This window comes from Epinephelus fuscoguttatus, linkage group LG4, assembly GCF_011397635.1.
Source record: "Epinephelus fuscoguttatus linkage group LG4, E.fuscoguttatus.final_Chr_v1".
Taxonomy (NCBI): Eukaryota; Metazoa; Chordata; class Actinopteri; order Perciformes; family Serranidae; genus Epinephelus; species Epinephelus fuscoguttatus.
The window spans coordinates 34,842,731-34,861,602 of record NC_064755.1 but is presented as its reverse complement, the minus strand read 5'-3'; the positions used below and the strand labels follow the sequence as shown (position 1 = coordinate 34,861,602).

General features: G+C 40.0%; 1 protein-coding gene across 1 annotated transcript; it reads left to right on the top strand.

Annotated features, from left to right (window-relative positions):
• Positions 1-684: 684 nt before the first annotated feature.
• Positions 685-18,179, top strand: snupn (snurportin 1). The gene is made up of 9 exons (XM_049573570.1): positions 685-803; positions 2,525-2,689; positions 3,018-3,204; positions 5,474-5,578; positions 14,096-14,192; positions 16,011-16,108; positions 16,274-16,351; positions 16,864-16,944; positions 17,109-18,179. Exons 2-9 carry the CDS (start codon positions 2,532-2,534, stop codon positions 17,427-17,429), a joined length of 1,125 nt encoding a protein of 374 aa, XP_049429527.1. The 5' UTR covers positions 685-803; positions 2,525-2,531; the 3' UTR covers positions 17,430-18,179.
• The last annotated feature ends 693 nt before the right edge of the window (positions 18,180-18,872 follow it).

Here is an 18,872-nt window from a genome sequence, read left to right as displayed (position 1 = left end):
CTTATAACTTAATACTTACATGACCATTTTGCACAATGAGTAATTTTACTTTTAATACTTCAATGATAACAATTATGTATTTTACAGGTAGTGTTTATTATGTGGTACTGCTACTTTTACTTAATGATCTGAGTAGTTCTTACTTACATACCTGCACAAACACAGTGGTGGAATGTAACTGACGCAACATGTACTCAACTACTGTACATCAGTACATTTTTGAAGTACTTGTACTTCAGTAATTCCATTTTACTTACTGGCCCACCTGTTTCTTTGTACTCCTACTCCACTACATTTTGAGGGCAAATATAGTGCTTTTTGCTCCACTGCATTTATGTGATAGCTTTAGTCAGAAGTTACTTTGCAAAATATGAATAAACTAACAAATTATGATATATTTTTATGGGTCAAACTACAGTGTTTAAAGTAATTAAAAATGAGTCCCAACTTAATGCAGCTGCAACATCATTGTCATTCTAATGTCCAATATATAATATGCATTGTTCTGAAAAAAGTAATTCTCCAATACTTTTGGTACTTTGCGAGTATTTTTACATTGTTATATTGCTACTTTTGCTTTAGTAAAAGATCTGAATACTTCGTCCACAGCTGCACACACATAAATGTAAGAAAACATAGAAATCACAAGTCCTTCAATAGACCGCTAACTCAGTATCTCTGCAGAAGTTCGCTCTGGCCAAACTCCGGGATAGTTCGCTGCTGCAGTCGGCCAACTCAAACTCGCCGCTGGTGGGAAAGATGACAGTGTGACGTTTCAGCAGCAGCCTCCCTGAATGTCCACGGTATCTATTTAACTAATGATGTTATTAATGCTTTTATCTGAACAAATCTGCTGTCTAATACGTGCTCTGGGCTTCATAATTATGTGTAGCTAGTTGGAAATTAAAGCGGTGACGCTAGTGTTGCTAACGACTAGCCGGCTAACTGTATGCTAGCAGGTTTAGCACGATGCTAGCTGCTAAGATGACTGGCTGACTAGGTGCAGCGGTAGCTAGCAGCCTGACATACAAGGGTCACTTTTATTATATTTTATCACCTATTTTAAAAGACGTTTGTTGTCTCGGCGTTTTACGAGTGCGGAGATTACAGCGAGGTGGCTAAAATGTCCTGTAAAACGGACAATTCGTTAACAGTTATATGATGTAGTACTAGCTACGTTACACTAGCTAAGTGTAACTTTGGGATTAAAACTCACTAACCAGGTGAAGTCCCCTGCTTCTTCTGTGGTGCCTAAACAGTATCTGAGGAGTTCCTGGTGGAGGGCACAGACATAATAAATGTTTTAAGTATATGAGTACATGATCCGATGTTGTCAAAGACTGAGAGGTTATGTGATTGCATGTTTACAGTAGCTCTGCTATATAGGCACACTGTATATTTTGATAATCAGTTCAGTTAGTCTATAAAGCTTTTATGGCTTCAGCTTCTCATGTCTGAGGATCTGCTGTTTTGTGTCGTTGTAAATTGCATGTAAATGGGTTTTACACTGTTGGCAAAACAAGTAATTTGAAGACATCACCTTGAACTCTGGGAATTTGTCACTTTTTTCCCTGACATTTTATAAACTAGACAAATATTAAAGATAATCAGTAAATATAATTTATTGCGGCACTGATTCATACATTAAAAGCAGTAAATGATATTCTGATATTCATGAACCTGTGTGCCATCATGCAAACGTCAGACAGACTGGCAAAGGGCTGAACTGCCTAAGAAAATGACACCTTTGTCTCAGATTCATAAAAGGCTATCATGTAGTATTGGTGCTTCGACAGCATCACTATTATAGTGCAGTATCGTTCATCCCATCCCTCGTACATATATTTAATTATGTCCTGGTCGTTTTCACGCATAATTCAAAGGAGTAGATTCCATCTTGTGAAGGATCATGAGTAAAATGGTCTCAGTAAAAATATAAAATGCAAACCTCTTTCAAAAACCTGTTGGAGTTTGTGCAAAATTAAAATGCCTTTATTTTACATGGCAGTATGTATTTAAAATGACCAGTGCTTTACAACAGATATAGGTCTTCTTCAGCAGGTCAACACTCTACAGATTAGATTAGATTATTATTTATTTTGAACATGTAAACAGAAATGTCATAAGAAACAAAGCAAACAAAAGATTCTCAACACAATTTCGCAATTTGGGTTTACATTTCCGTAAAGGAGTGGGAAAAAGTACATACCTACAGATGATAGTCTCCCCCTGCAATGAGCCCTTTACAAGATTGAATAAGCAAAGTAAAGTACACCTGAAGTATCCAAAGAGCACCTGTATGTGATCACACAAAGACCCAGCAGTGTTTCTGCCCTGTTGTCCTCTGGCATCAGTGCTGTTCCCAAAGATTATGAATAACTTTTGACACTAATAATGGCTCTGTTTTCCAATTCAGACTCGTGTGATACTTAATTGAATTCATCAACCACCTTTTCTCACAGTAGAAGCAGGTGCATTGGATTTACTGTCTCGATAAACTTACATGGTTGTATTGATTTTCCAGAGTCCCCATGGATGACCTGACCCAGGCCCTCTCGGCCAGCTTTGCTGTGTCCAAGGAGCCCAACAGCACAGCCGCCCCCCACCCTCGGCTGGCCCAGTACAAGAGCAAGTACAGCGTGCTGGAGCAGAGCGAGCGACGGCGGCGCTTCCTTGACCTGCAGAAAAGGTAAACATCCTCATATTTATATTTCAGTATTTGACTGTGGAGTTTTCCATTGTTAGTTCACAGTATGAAGCCTGTTCCTTCTGGATTGGAATTTCTCCAACCTCAAGTCACGACTCTAAATCTTATCTATCTAATCTAATCTTATTGTAATACATAATATAAAGGTTTTCTGCCCTTCACACATCTGTACTGTGCCATGAACACAGTAGTGGTGTTTGAATGACCAACATACCTTGTGTACAGGTAAATCACACAGATGTTTACGTCTTTAAAATAATGCCATAGCGCATGTATCTGAATGAGCCTTTTTTTCCATCGCTAATTTCAGTAAAAGGTTAAACTACGTCAACCATGCGCGGCGTCTGGCTGATGGGGACTGGACAGGGGCAGACAGCGATGGAGAGGAGGACATGGAGAAAAAAGAGCAGGGGGAAAAGGAGCAAGATGGCACCACAGAGGAAGAAGAGGGGATGGAGATCGAGAGGAGGAAGCTGCCAAAACATTATGCAAACCAGGTCGGTGTTTGATGTGTTATTACCCAGATATATTATTTGTATTCAAGTGTGAAAAGCTGCTTTGAGATTCGATTTGAGATTTGAGATTCCACGATAAAGCTGCAACAGCTTAGCTCTTTTTCATAGAGAATACAGAAAGCAAACAGTGGCGGCATAATGCCCCAACAGTGTGTGATTTTAGATTGTACACTGGAAGCAAAAGAACCAAGATGTGTAACACTACAACACCAGCCTCTAGTGTGGCATGCAACGCACGCCTCGGGCAGAGCTTTAAAACAGTAACAATAGAATAACATGGCAGTAACAATCTTTTACTGTCACTCAGTACGTTTACATGACACTTGAAAAAAATGAATTATTGCCTTAATATGACTATAACTGGACAACTGAAGTGCATGTAAACGCGTTACTCTTACTAATATCGGAGTTCTCCAGCTCCGATTAAGACACTCAGATAATGCGATTGGAATTCGATTTTCTCAGCATGTATACACCTTAATCGGAGTTAAACTAGACAATGCATGTGCGCATGCTCCACACCCCCCGCGCTGGCGTATGACCCCAGAACAGACAAGACATGCTATTGTTGTAGGCCTCCAACAGCATACGGCGTTCTTGTCTGCCTCTCGAAATCACCATGACCACGAGGGATAGCGTGCACCTTATCTGCACAATCAGTAACGCGTACATTACGTACGAGATGAACAAAGCTGTACGATTATCCATCTTGCTGTTGTTCGAAAATGCCGGTCTGCCACCTGACTCCAGTTGTTTATTATTAAGTGACATAATAGGTCAACCGGAAAGGGGGCCGTATTAATCCGCTGAAACGACACATATCGCCACCTAGTGTTGAGGAGGAGGACACATTCCCGTCAGTAATTCGATTTTCTCAGTTGCATGTAAACTGGGACAAGGACAGAAGTCCGATTAGACGCCAAAATCGAATTTTGAGCATAGCTCGATTAAGCTGTGCATGTAAACGTAGTGACTGTTATGTAGCAGCAGATCTCGTCTTCTGTGAGGAGGGTAAGGAGCCCCTGGACCTCATTTTCTTACCAATATGCTAGCTGCTAACTGCTGCTAGCTGCTTTTTAAATCTCCTGGCAGTGAGTCACACGCATAAAACACATTTATACTTGTGTGTCAGCTCTCTGCAGAGCCTATGCACGTTGCCTGCGCCGTTGTGTGTCTGTGTCACTCTGCAGTTACACCTCCAAAACATTAGTCGTCGATGGGGTTTCTGTGAAGTGCTTCAAAGTTAAGTTGATTCAAAACACACATTAAACACACATTAAACATGGCTTAATGGAGACAATTTCAAACACAAGTACACAAATCAGCTTCACTATAACTCACAGCATTCACAGACAAACACTTGTCTTTATCTGGACACATTTTCCCCACAAATACAACATCCTAACATTATTAGCATAAGCCTATGGCATTTTACTTTGTAAAAATTAGCCTAGCAGCTAGTGGACATTTCCTCTACTCATGAAGCCAGGGACAACAGCAACATTTAACAAAGGTAACGTTACAAAATTCAGCTACATTACAACTCACAAGGTTCACTGACAAAACAACTGTCTTATACTAAACACATTTTCCAAACAAACAACACGCTAACGTTATTAGCGCAAGCCTATGGCATTTCGCATTGTATAAATTAGCCTAGCGACAAGCGGAGATTTCCTCTGCTCATATGAAGCCAAAAATGCTATTTCTGTGGGGGCTTTATTGTCTTCACAATTTATTGTTTCTTATCTGTGAAATCAAAGTAAATAAAAGCTTTGTTTCCACTGAGGGAAATGCAATGTATAGTTTCATCTCTGGGGAGGTGCATGTCAGGTAACAGCGGAGGGTATGGCGCAGAAGTATAAATTCCTCATAACACATCAACAAAACCTCACACTCCTCCTGTCCTGCCGGCTGTCCCTTTTTACACAGATAGCAATTTTGAAGTGTTACTACCCCTTCTTTGTGCTTGAAGGCGAGACAACTCTGCCTCCCATTCCATAATTATGGCATTTATACATAACGGTAAGGCGGAATAACGTCACAACATTTCTGCCTTAGTTGGCCATGTTCTTTTCTATTGCATTCTTCATCTTAGCCAGCAGAGGGAGCCAGAGTTTACAGAATGATGGCCGAACAAGCTTGTTGAATGCCAACAGATTGGACATTATCATTTTTGGACTTTTTTAATGCAGTGTTGATGAAGATGAAATTTAGATTTGCTTTTAACAAAGTTCCTCTTCCTCCTCAGCTCATGCTGTCAGAGTGGCTGGTGGATGTGCCATCAGAACTGGACACTGATTGGCTGATGGTGGTCTGTCCTGTGGGGAAAAGATCTCTCATTGTTGCCTCCAAGGTGAGAACCTGTCATTGCTTTTCTATGATGTGTTACTGCAGCTCCTGAATTTCTGTATTCAGCAAGGAGTAACATGATTATTTTATGGCACCACATTGATAATTCACCACAGAGCTGTCAATCAGACACAAATGAGATTCTACAAGCTGCTTCTTACTGGCTTTTGAACTGGTTTCCATCTTGGCTGTTTTTTGATGTGTCATCTTCCAGCCCTGATGGAAAGTCTCACCACTTTCAAAAACTTGATTAACATAAACAACAGCCGTCAGGATATTTCGTAGTCTGGATGCACTGTCACGACTGCGCTGAATCAATATTATGAGAAGATTATTGTACTTTGCATTTATTGCTTGTAAATTCAGCACTGCATTCCTGGTATGGAGAGGAAGACAGGATGAGTTGTGCCTGTGAGTAAGATGAGCCATCCTGTCTACACAACATGAATAATGTGGGAAGAATTCTCCTGAACCTGTCGGAGAGAGCAGTGAACAGGAAGTAATTTCATTATGAAACCATAAAGATGTGCTCTCATAGTATGGCATGAATCATAACATTATTATTTTTTAATGTATTTTGAGTCTGAGTTGTGATGTGAAGCAGTTTCATTAAAATAAATCAATGCAGTTGCACATATAGCAACAGGTTGCAATTGTTTTCAACACTCAAGAACATCACTCTGCTACATGCCCACATGAATATAACTCAATAACAAAAACTGGTTGGCCGTGAATCTAAAGAAGTGTTGAGAAAATCGAAGAACAAGAAGTAGCCATAGTGCATTGTAGGGATGGGAATCGAGAACCAGTTCCTGTTAAGAACCGGTTCCAACTAGTCCAATTCATCGACATTATTAGCTTTTATGCTTAACGATTCCCTTATCGATTCTTTTCATTACACCGAATCTATGCTCGTCAGTCAGCAGCCCGTTCAACAACAAAGAAGATGTAATGGTGGAGAGACAGAAGCGGTCAAAACCGTAGCTTCACTTCAGCTGTTGTTAGCCTCCCTGGAGCTGCTAGCTCGCTGTGGAGCTTCAGCGCATCCCCGCTCCAGGTGGACGGCGGGCGGGGCGCTGTTGTTGTTAGCCTCCCTGGAGCTGCTAGCCCACTGTGGAGCTTCGGCGCATCCCCGCTCCTGTTGTCGGATTTCATGGGAACACCAAGGATGGTAAGATGAGGGCAGCTGAGTTGATTTGCGCGCTATTTGTTGTTATAATATGCTGGGCTAGCTGCGTTAGCTGCCTCACCTGAGTTAGCTGCACTAGCTGCGTGGTGTTGACACACTCAGGCTGGGGATGCTTTTTTTCAAATCTTTCTCATCATCTTTCTAAACTAGACCATGGCTTTAAGGCTCATAATAAAACGTTCTGAAAGCAGATGTATTGGGTTACAGACAACAGGAGGTGATATCATTAATTCATAGGAAGAATCGATAAGGGAATCGATAAAGAATTGGATCGATAAGCAGAATCGATAAGGGCATTGATATCAATAAAATCCTATCAATTCCCATTCATCAATGCACTGCATTGTGTCAGACCCAAAGCAACACAAATGTTGTAACACCTGTTGTATTTAGCCACAGTGTGTCTCGTCACTGATGTGGAAATAAGAGAAGTTCTCGTCATGCTGACATAACGTGAATTATGTCATTAGATTGTAATACAGGAACAAAAAGAAAGATTATCAGAAAGGGAAGGATTTCTGTCTCCGTGCTGGAAAGTTTTCACTTGTGTAATATTTTATCTCCCGCTCCAGGTGCATTCAGCCCACAGACCAAAGGGTTTTTCTCATTTCTGAAAGTGTTGTATCTGTAGCCCTTTTTAGATAGGAATTGTGCAAATTTGCAGGAAAGCCCAATCAGTCTTCGTTCAGCATTGGCAGTATAAAAACAAAATCAGGGAGTATGGCAAAATGGTGCCTACCTACTTTTGTTCATACAGAATGTGGCTTTTTCAGGGCAATGGGGGGCGTGAGCAAGTAACAAAACGTGTAGCTCAGCATGCGACGTAACCAGTGACATGGGAGGGAAGCCGCGGCTGGTCAGTCCTTTGGCGATTCTCTCGTAAGTTGGCCCGTCCATCACCGTCCCTGTCATCTGATGGTTAATGGCCTCTTCGTTTGCGAGGACAAGGAGGGCGCGCAATTCCTTGTCTCCCCAGTTGCTCATCTTTACAGTGTCTGTCAGGTTTGCGTTTCCCTCTTCCTACTAGCTGCTCACTAATTCCTGCTATCAGCTGTTTACTGTTTATCCATCGCCAGTGGGTCACACGTGCGGCGTCATCAACAGCTCCTCCCACAAGTCATCAACAGCCCCTCCCGTTGCGGAAGGCCGCCTCGGTCTGTTTAAACTAAAAGGGTTTCACCAATATGACTACCCTACGAGGCAGAAAATTGGGCACCTCGGATCAACTTGCCAGTCCGGCTCTGTGTGTCTAAATGCTCGCAGCGTGCCGGCAAAACGGCCCAACATTCGCCAGAAATCTGGCAGTGTAAAAGGGTCTAATAGCAGTGATTCCAGGGCTGTGGGCCTGCCCTGAGCTCTGAAGCTTTAAGGAAACAATATAATTTGGTATAAAGGCTGAATAATAATTATAAATTCTCTCAAAAAAAAGTTGTGCAGTAATTCCTTTGAATTTTGCACGCTCTGTCTGTTCTGCAGCTAACAGTTATTTTCGCTAAACCATTTCCCCCTACAAAGGCATATTGTTTTTAATATCTTAAGTACTAGTGTTAAACATTTTAGCATATTGCACATTTTTATTTCAGTTTTATTTTATTACATTATATTTACATACCTATATTTCATACTCTTATTCTTACTTCTTATAATTCTCTATTCTTTACATCAGAGTGACTGTAACGAATCACAATCTCCCCTCAGGGAACTATAATGTATTTCTGATTCTGATTGCTGCAGTGGCTAAATTATAGTATATATAGTTACTGTACTCTGCCTTTTTATTACCTTAAACAGCTTTATAGGTAATGCAAAGGTAGTAACAGAGAAGAAATTAAGCAGCCCCCAAGTATTATTCTGTAGTAATATTCATTTCATCAGGTTTGACCTAAGTTAAGAATATTAGACATGTTTATCACTGATCTTGCTCTGGTCATTGTTACGTCAGTAGTTATTTTGTCAGCATCATCCTCATGTTCACCATTAGCTGTAATGAGCTTACTGGGATTTTCCTCGGTCTGATAGAATCCCAAATTTCCAGGAACCCGAGGCCCGAACACAGCAACAACATTTACTGACGTTTGCCCTGGGCTTTGTTGTTACTCCCATTTTTATGCCATATTTTCTCTTTTAGATGAGAGATTGAATCAGGGAATTCTGTCACAAGATGAAACAAATATCCAAAAGTTTAAATTGAATCAATTTTAATCAAAATTGTAGTCACTGTGCTTGTTCAGCAGTGCCCAAGAGGCAAACTGGCGCCTCTCCAGCTACCAGTCCAAGCTTCAAACTTGGTCCACACGGGGACTTGAAGCAGCAACCCTCCGGATTCTAGGCCAAGTCCCTGTGGACTGAGCTACTGCCGCCAATTAGCTACTCGGCCTTCTACAAACACTACATTGTTATACAGAAACTTGCTAACATGAATGCAGAAAAAAACAAGATATTGAGGGTGTGAGAGATTGTTTCAGAGTTCCTTCAAAACATTTAACTTTTATTATTTTCTTAGTAGCCCCCAAATAACATTGAATTTCTCCTTACCCCACCAAAAAAAGTTGTAAATTTAAAAACGGCAGTTTGGATGTAATTTACGGAAGCATACTGCATTCACTCGACAAATTTAAAAAAAAAAAAAAAAAAAAAACAGTTTTATTGAGTAATTTTTTTTTTATTTTTTTATTATTTTTTTTTAAATTTTCTGTTTTTTCAGTGTGATTTTTTTTTTTGTGGCACCTTAAGACTTTGCAGTTGTTCAGACGAAAAGCCCATTTAGATCTGCTGGACATTGCAGTGTTTCTCCAGAATCAGGTGGACACATATGGCAAGCTCCATGGATACAAGATGATGCATCTGAAATGCATTCAGGCTGGCTACATGGTGACTCAAGTAAGGGGCCTGCGTAAACTCGACAAACTAATGATAACACCATCTATATGACTTAAAGACAAGAGTATCTCCCAGTGTCTCAAACCCAAAACAAAGTAAAACTGGATTAAACTAAACAAGCGGGTCATGTTTGCTTCCATTATATTGAGCTCTCAAGAAAGGAATGAAAGCATCTGTTGTTCTATTGCTCTCTTAACTCAGAAAGAAATACTCAGAAAAACAGAAAAAAATACCCCGAAAAACAAACAAAAATACCACGAAAAACAGGGGGAAAAAAATTACAAAAAAACAGAAAAAATTACTCAATAAAACAGATTATTTTTAATTTGTCAAGTAAATGCAGTATGCTTCCGTATTAATTCAATTCAATTCAATTTTATTTATAAAGCCCAATATCACAAATCACAATTTGCCTCAGAGGGCTTTACAGCATAAAAAAAAAGGAAAATAGGGAAAAAAAACAGGCAATTTAGTGGCAGCTACTCAAGCTCTGTGTTGTAGGGATGGGAATAGATGAGGATTTATTTATACCAGTGATAATTATTGATTCTGTTCTATTTCCTTTATTCCTGATCAGTTTTCTGTGTGGAAAAAAAATGTAGATCTTTAAAAGTTTATAGCATCAATGCAACTGTTTTATTCATCTTTTAAAATAGATGAAATGAGAGAATTTTTGTACAACATTCTTCTTCATGTAAGTTTTCTTAGTCAAAGAAAAAATCTGCTAAGCCTGCCTGTGACAGGATATTTACTCTTTTTAACAGACGTGCTGTTCAGCTGGGAAGCAGCAGCACTTGTGTGTAGTGTTAAATACAATTAAAGCCTGTGTTGTTGCAAGATGTGTCACCACATTGCTGGTGTTTCCACACTTACTTGATATGATAATTTTACAGACATTACGAGCAGCACTGTTGTCGTTACTCGTGAAATGAAGCCACAGTTCGGACCGTCTCTTCCTCCATGTCTCTTCCTCCATGACTCTTCCTCCGTGACTCTCTCTTGCTGCAGATGCATAAGATTGACGTCATTGTTTTGCAATGTGTTGCTGTCAGAAGAAAATGACACCACTGATAAAAAGGAATTGATAAGATCATTGACATACAATTCCGATGGATCTGACAATTTGTTTCTCAACTGGAGCCAGTTCTTGTTTCTCATCCCGACTGTGTTGCATCAGGAGAAACCTGTCAGTCAAATTAGATGCACCTCCAAACACTCCCCTCTTTCAGCCTTCCTCTAGTTTAGTTTCAAAATCATCATCATGACATAGTTTATTAGAAATGAAATTCTCTGTCAGATACCTTCTTGTTAAAAAATAAACCTGAGGTTTTCCAGTTTACGTTCTTACAACTCTGCATGTGTCTTTCTGTGGTGGTGTAAATGTAAACCAGTCGCCTCATTTACCAGGTATTGTGACAGTTCTGTGGTTCATGAGTAATGAAAAGGGTTGAAAATGCTTATCAGCATTAGATTACTGGTAACTCTGGTACAACATGCCCGTCTAGTCATACTGGCTGTAGACTGCAACTTTCCTCCGTGAGCACACAGGAACCTTTGTTGTAGCAGTGTCACTCCACACCCTGTGATGCAACCATCTGTATTATCATAATGACAGTCATCTGGTTCCTCATTTCATTGTTTTAGATCTTGACCTCATTGACGACAAATCTCTAGAACACCACAGCACAGCACTCGTTATTAAACAGAAGCAACAGATGGTTTCCGTTGCTCAAGGAAAAACTGAAAGAGACAGGTTTCATCCGCCTGTGAGCGCTCACATTTATTTGTCAGAGTTACCCAATGAGACACTGCGATCTTTGAAAGCTCCTGAGCAGCTCTGTGGGAAGTTAAGGCAAGAGGCAAGAGTTTGGGGTTTGACAAGTGTTCAGACCACCTACACCTAAAAATCCCATTATTCTCATGACCTGAGCAGGTATAGTCATCTAGTTGTCTTATGAATTTCAGTCACTCATTTCTATTTTTAAGTGCATCTAGGGAGCTCCAAATACAATATGGCATAAAATAGGATATGGGCTGGGCAATAATTCAGTAGTATTGTCCTCAGACTTCCAGTTAGAGCTCCACAATTAATCCATAAATTGATAACTGTTAAATTAATCGCCAACTAGTTTGATAATCAATCTGTTTAAGTGATTTCTTTAAATTAAAACAATTCGAAATTTTCTAATCCCAGCTTCATGGTTTATGCTTAAATATTTATTGAGTTTTAGTTTGTATATACAACCGTGAGTGTCATTTATAACAACATTCTTTCCACAGTCAGAATGGTAAAGGAAATAAATTAATACCTGTCATTATCCATTACTCAATCATTTGTATTTCCAAGTTACATAGCTTTGCAGTTATTAGCTATTGCATATCCCAGAATTTCTTTAATTGTAAGAGTCAAATATTTGGAGAATTTGTGTAGCCTGTGACTGATTCCAGCTTCTTAAATATGGATAGTTTCTGGAATCTCTGCTCCTCTATGACAGTAAACTGAATATCTTTGGGTTTTGGACAAAACAAGACACTCAAGGACTTCATGTTAGGCTTTGTGAAACACTGTTTTTTTTTTTACATTTTAATTGATAAAATAACCAATAAAAACAATCATTAGTTGCAGCTCTAGTTTCAGTGAGATCATGTTGTGATGATTAAATTCAGTTTAATTGCTTTTATGTCAATGAATACAATGAAATTCGATGCTCAGAATAAAACAACTCATTTTAAAGTAATAAATTATAAAGGATAAATTTTCATTCATTCATGCTCTATACACACACTCACACTGCCCACACATGCACACACATTTGCGCACACAAGCCAACATGTGTCGTGAACATAAATTAAGTTAAAATTATTCGCTTAGAAATAAATAAATGCACACAAAAAAATAAATAAATAAATAAGCATACGTGGCACTCAGTAACATGTAAACTAACAGAATACTTATTAAAGAGAGCCGCTTTACAGTGTGCTGAGCTGCTGCATGTACATGCACCACCATGTATCCCCTAATCAAGTAATCGTTTCAGCTCTAGTGGTGACAGTATCACACTGTTTTCATTTGACTAAATTCTGTTGTTCAAAGTAATGATTCGAAATCAATTGCAATTCAAAACTAAAGAAATGAGTGTGACGCAGTTTATAGAACATCACTTTCATAATGTTATATAATTTTTCCAGTGTTTGCCACGTCATAAGTCATCAGCCCTAATTTTAAGTGTTTTGGTTTCTGTGAACATTTTTCCAAATCATCAGTTTATCATTATTATAAATCCCCCATGACTGTTTGAGTGTGTGTATTAGGTGACCTTTAGTTGGGCTCAGTTGGCAGCTTTCAGAAGCATGTGTCACGGTGGTGTGGGTAGAGTAGGCGTCCCATATACGAAGGCGATTCTAGCCTTCGCCGCATGTCATCCTCACTCTCTCCTCCTTTCACACTTGGTCTGTCCTGTCTGACGGGCAAAAAGCCGCCCAAAATAATCTAAAAATAAATTAAAGCATGTTCACGTAGTTTCACAGTGTTGTGAACAAATGCCTTTATAAGTATGTGGAGCAGTTCTCCAGGTAGCACTTTGGAGAACTGTAGTGGGTACAGGATATTTTTTTGGAATTTTAATTCATAAAAATATTAGTCATACGTAATTCCTAAAATAATTTTAGTTTATATTACTGTATGTTAGGGCTGCCACTAACGATTATTTTCATTGTCGACTAATCTGTCGATTATTTCTTCGATTAGTCGACTAATCATTTCATCGAAAAACGTGTTAAAATGTTGGTCTGTCTCGCCCAAACCCCAAAATTATGTCATCTAATGTCTTGTTTCATACTCACGCCAAAGGGTTTTAGTTCACTGTCACGGGAGAGTCTGTAAAGCTGCCAATATCTGAACGTAAGAAGCTGCAGTAAGAGTATTTTGGGGTACGTTTATAGTACTTTTCTATGAAAAATGACTCAAACCGATTAGTCGACTACTAAAATAGTCACTGATTATTTTAATAGTCGATTAGTCATCGATTAGTCGACTCATCGTGGCAGCCCTACTGTATGTGCAACTTATCGAAAAGATGCAGTTCAAGATACCTTCAGCGTTGTCTTAGTGTTACTGCATGATGACAAGAATTTATTGAAAGTTTCAAACATACCAAAAGTTGTGCTGGTCGAGGGGTACTTTTGGTGGGGGGGGCGGATACGTTTGAAATAACCATCAGAAAAGTAGCACTGATGAAGGAAATACAGTCAACTAGCAGAAGAAAACAAATCATCCAGTGTTCTGATCTCTTTGTCACCTTTTTTAATATGACTGACACATGAACACCTCGCACATGAAATGTCAAACTCGGTCAGATAGTTCAAATAACAGGGTGGCTGACGTGGCAGGAGTTGTTTCCGGAGTCATGTAGCGCCTCTGATTTTGACCTTTTTTTTTTTCTCTCTCCCAAGGGTTCCACTGCAGCTTACACCAAAAGCGGCTACTGTGTGAACCGTTTCCCCTCCCTGCTGCCTGGTGGGAACAGACACAACTCAGCCATGGGAAAAGGTAGGAGGGCCTGTTGTATTTGGAGTGCAGTGGTTCACTATGGTGGCCAGTCAGGGTCATTTTAGCAACACAAGAACGTATTCCACCAACTGTAGGTTCTCCCATCGACTCCCACTCATCAGTTACTTGGAGTTTATGCAGTCGTGATTTTAGTGAAGAGATTTTTGCAATCTTAATGATGTTTAAAGCTACACTATGTCATTTTTAAGCAATTGTATAAAGTTATTTTTTATATACCTGTCACTATAGCCTCAAGGTGGCACATGAGGCAGATAATCTGTGCTCCTCTGCCTCCTCATAGAACTCTGAATGGCATTAGCAAGAATAATGAAAACAACCAATCAGAGCTGGGGGATCTCTAATGCTGCTGACAGTTATATCAGTCACTGCTTGTGAACTGTGGCAGTGCTGATCACATATGAAACAAGTAGGACTGCCCTCTAATAGTCGACCAAAGGTTAGTCGACTAGAAAGGTCTTTAGTTGGCGAGATTTCATTGGTCGCTTAGTTGCAGGAAAAAAAAAACTGAACAAAAGTGAAACTCTATTAGGAGCTGCGCCAGTCAAAATAAGTCACGTTAATTTCCAGGGCTGGTACCTGCGGTTATTCCACAGGCTAGTTAATAACATGTCGGGCAGGAAATCCAAAGTGTGGGATCATTTTGAGAAGGTGAAGGACGAACCCAAGGTGATATGTAAACTCATCTTCATTAGTTGACTACAAACATGACGTATCATCTGAAACATGTCAGTAGCTACATGCCCATTAGCCCACAGCGTCATTAACAGGCGGCTCGCTCAGTGTGTGACGTGCACTTGGAGATAAAATATAGGCCTATATTAATGAAGGTTCATTAGTACGGTTTTGTATTTCTCTGTAATGTAGCACAGTGTTAACAATGTTACTGATACTATTCTTTCTCACACCTTCAACTCAAACCATTGTGTTGCCCCACCCAAAATATATCATTTAATAATTAAATTAATATCGGAAACATGCCGCGACTAGTCGACTAATGGCCCTAAATGACGACTATTGGTCGACTACATAAAAGTTTAGTCGGGGGCAGACCTAGAATCAAGAGTCTATTACTGTGTTGCCTATTTCTCGCCTTAAATGTTTTCAGAAACATATTTTAGTGTCCTGTCGTACTGCAGCTGTAAAATGAGAACGTATTGGGCATTGCTTTATTTCGGCTCAGCTGTTTTCAACATGGCAGCCGGGTCACAAGCTTTCTCTACAGCTAAACAGGACGTAAAAATAAGTTTATGAAAACATTTAAGGCAAGAAATACTTGATGTAGTAAAATAGTCTTGATTCAGTGCTGCCTAGTTTGAGATCACTGACGACTGCTAATTCTGAAAATGTTCTGTGCTTGGCCAGAGTTTCCCGTCTAAAGCCTGCAAACAGAGCCAAGCTGAAGTGCAGAAGTCTGGTGTTCTCTCAGACCTCTTGAATTACAATGTGCTCAAAGTTTATTATGAGATTTCTGCTGAAAGATGCCAAAATTAGACTGCTTACCTGGGCTTTAAGGGGAATTAAAAGGAAAAAAACTGAAAATTAATGGGGTCAATTACAGCAGAGATATGACTCAAACATCAAGCAGGGAGTTGATTTTGTTACTATGATACACTTCAGTTTTTTTGCTGTTTTTTGACTTGTGAACAAGTTTGTTTTTAGTCGTCTTCTAGTTAAACCGTCGTCTTATTGCCTTTTTATTTAGTAAATAATAGTTGAGATAATAAGGGATTTTAAGTTAGTTTTATAATAGTGTATGCTGTGTGTCCGTAAATGGCCCTTTGTGTTTGCCCCATGCAGACTACACGATCCTGGACTGCATTTACAGCGAGGTGGACAGAACATACTACATCCTGGATGTCATGTGTTGGAGAGGCCACCCGGTCTACGACTGCCCGGTAAGACTGGCTTCTAATCCTCCAGCGATCCAGGAATGCTTGTCTAATTGCTTAAGTAGCAAAGTCTGGGCCACAGATGTGCTTTTTTTGCCACGTTGCCCATCTCATTGGCTCGGGATCCGAAAAGGAGGTTTTTGTTTACAGTACTTGTTTTCTCATCAACAGACTGAGTTCCGTTTCTTCTGGCTCCAGTCCAAAGTCCAGGAGACGGACGGCCTATCAGAAATCGCCAAGCGCAACCCCGTGAGTTACAGGAACAGAGCCTCTTCATGCCCCATTTTGTCCCTCCTAGTTTTCAGTGCTCAGTATTGTTATTTGAGACGCTGCAACATGTTTATTCAATCTGAGGTTTTCTGCATTTTGTGTTTGTTGTGCTTTATGCCTTGCTGCACCTTATTTCCACATATGGTATAAATAAAGTCCCAAACATGAACCTCCTCAGGGGGAAATGAGACAAAGGGAAATTAAAGGCAAACTTCCATTACCGTCTTTGGTACTAATTGTGCACTAAAGTGATTATTACACACAAATCTTAAAGATTACGGTGCTTTGGGGGAAGCCTGGGTGAACTTTGAGTCCAAGTTCCACCTCTTAATCTTCAGTGTTTTTGTGCGGCGGAGCCCAGCAGGAGCTAAATCAGGCTTAGTCCTCGTAGAGTAAATTCGCCATTGGAAAGCAATTTCTCACATTTGACAAGAAGACAAATTGTGTTTGGAACTAACAACGTGGTGCTCTGGTTTTGTTTGGTCCAACAGTTCCGGTTTGTGAGCCTCCAAAGTACAGAGTGCACAGCAGAGCTGATTCAGAAAGCCCTGGCAGCCGAGTACAACTTCAGCGTAAGAAATGTTCTCCTGTTCTGCAGCCATTTTCTGCTAACACATCACTGCTGCACCATGCAAGTGGTCTTAAATGCTAAAAATGCTGTGATGACTTTTTTGGAAGATAATCTTTTAATGAAACGCACACAGAAAAACATTTAATTCTGAATTTTTGGCTGCAGGTGGATGGTCTCCTCTTCTACCACCGGCAGACTCATTACACCCCCGGCAGCACCCCTCTGGTGGGCTGGCTTCGCCCCTACATGGTCTCCGACATCCTGGGCATAGAGGTTCCCGTAGGAGCCCTCACAGCCAAGCCTGAGTACGCCAGCCACCAGCTGCAGCAGATCCTGGAACACAAGAAAACATCAAGTGAAGTCCGCCCAGCCAACAGAAGCGGAGGTTATGAGTTAGAGTACCTGTCCACCCCGACCCAGGACGGTGGGGACACTCTAAACTTTTTAAATCAAAAGCCAATCAGGGAAGCACACATGGAGATCTGAGTGGGAGGCTTAAACGAGATGCAAATCACTAACTCCAAGTGGCGGCAGCCCACATATGGCTCTTTAGAATGTCTGCTGAATGGTGTTGCAGATCTGACCAATCGCAGAGCATGGCTAATTCTAATCCGGCACTGCACAGGACGCCCTCAGAGTGCAGATTAGTAGAGCTCTGCCCTATATGTGTTTTTAAATGGCTAAAAACTCTGTCACCTACATCATGTACCTGTTGAACCCCAAAACAGATCAGTTTCTTTGAGAGTAATTGCCCAGTATTCAGCCGCTACAATAACTCAGTCACGGTGTGTTGCAGTCTGTTACATAACACCATGGGCAGGCACATATGATCAAAAAATAGGACAGGAGGTTTCACATGAGAGATACACTGCAAAGTGCAGCATGGTAAATGTTGTGGTGAAGCGTTGTTTTACTGCTCTGCACTTTTTGCACTTAAAACACATCTCACACACCAAACGTCCACGCTGCTATCAGCTGTTGGCAGGTTTTCTGCATCAATCATTGTTGCTTACTCAACAAAAAATACTGAATTTTGGAGCAAACTACGACTTAAAGCAACAGAAATGAGGGCTGCACACAGTGATGTGGAAGGTGAGGTGTTGCTGACTGGTCAGACCCTGTGAGCTGCGATCTTTGAACAGCAGCAGTGACATGGACTTTTACAGTTTAATGTTAAATTGCTTTGAGGATGTTTTAAAGCGTATGTTTCTAAATAAATTGATTTTTTTATTCGCAGATACTCTGTTTACTGTTTTTTTCCACGATTATTGAAGAGTCCATCAGGGATCCTGCAGCTTAAAGCAAGATTTAAGACTTTTTTAATGCCACTTAGAATGACATTTAAGACCAATTTTACAATAACTAAAAAAAACATGGCCTGACATCAATTACATTTAGGGTTAGGATTAGGACGGTCTTACTCAAATATTTACTGGAAAATAAAACATGAGGTTTGGGGGGAATTACCTGGCAGTTGTTGGCAAATTTCCCAGCCATTTTGTGTTTCTAACTCTGCATATGGGATTCCACTACCTTGCTTCCGGCGAGCGGAGTTCGGAAAAACTTACTGCATGAAAATAGTTAAAAGACTTCAAGAAAATTGTTAAAAAATTATAGCATGCTCATTTAAACGGACACCTGTTGGACCTCTTGGTTTTGGAGGGGATGCAGTTAAAAGTATTAAACCACTTACAAATATATACATTTAGGAAATGAACATTTAAATTTGGTCACTCAAGTCCATTACTAAATTATGATTATTTGATTTATTTTATTTTATTTAACCTTTATTCAACCAGGACGAGATTGCGAGACCTGGCCAAACAAAACACATTTGAAGTGCAACAAATACATCGTATAATTAAAAAATCTACAATAAAACAACAACTATTCAAACATAGTGGCCTCTCAAGACAAACAAGCACATGT

What these genes read in the sequence shown, in the direction of transcription:
- snupn (XM_049573570.1), top strand. Translation starts at nt 2,532, where the DNA reads ATGGATGACCTGACCCAGGCCCTCTCGGCCAGCTTTGCTGTGTCCAAG. An exon ending in TTCCTTGACCTGCAGAAAAG is followed by an intron (nt 2,690 to 3,017) that starts GTAAACATCCTC and finishes CGCTAATTTCAG; the next exon opens with TAAAAGGTTAAACTACGTCA. An exon ending in CAGCCGAGTACAACTTCAGC is followed by an intron (nt 16,945 to 17,108) that starts GTAAGAAATGTT and finishes TTTTGGCTGCAG; the next exon opens with GTGGATGGTCTCCTCTTCTA.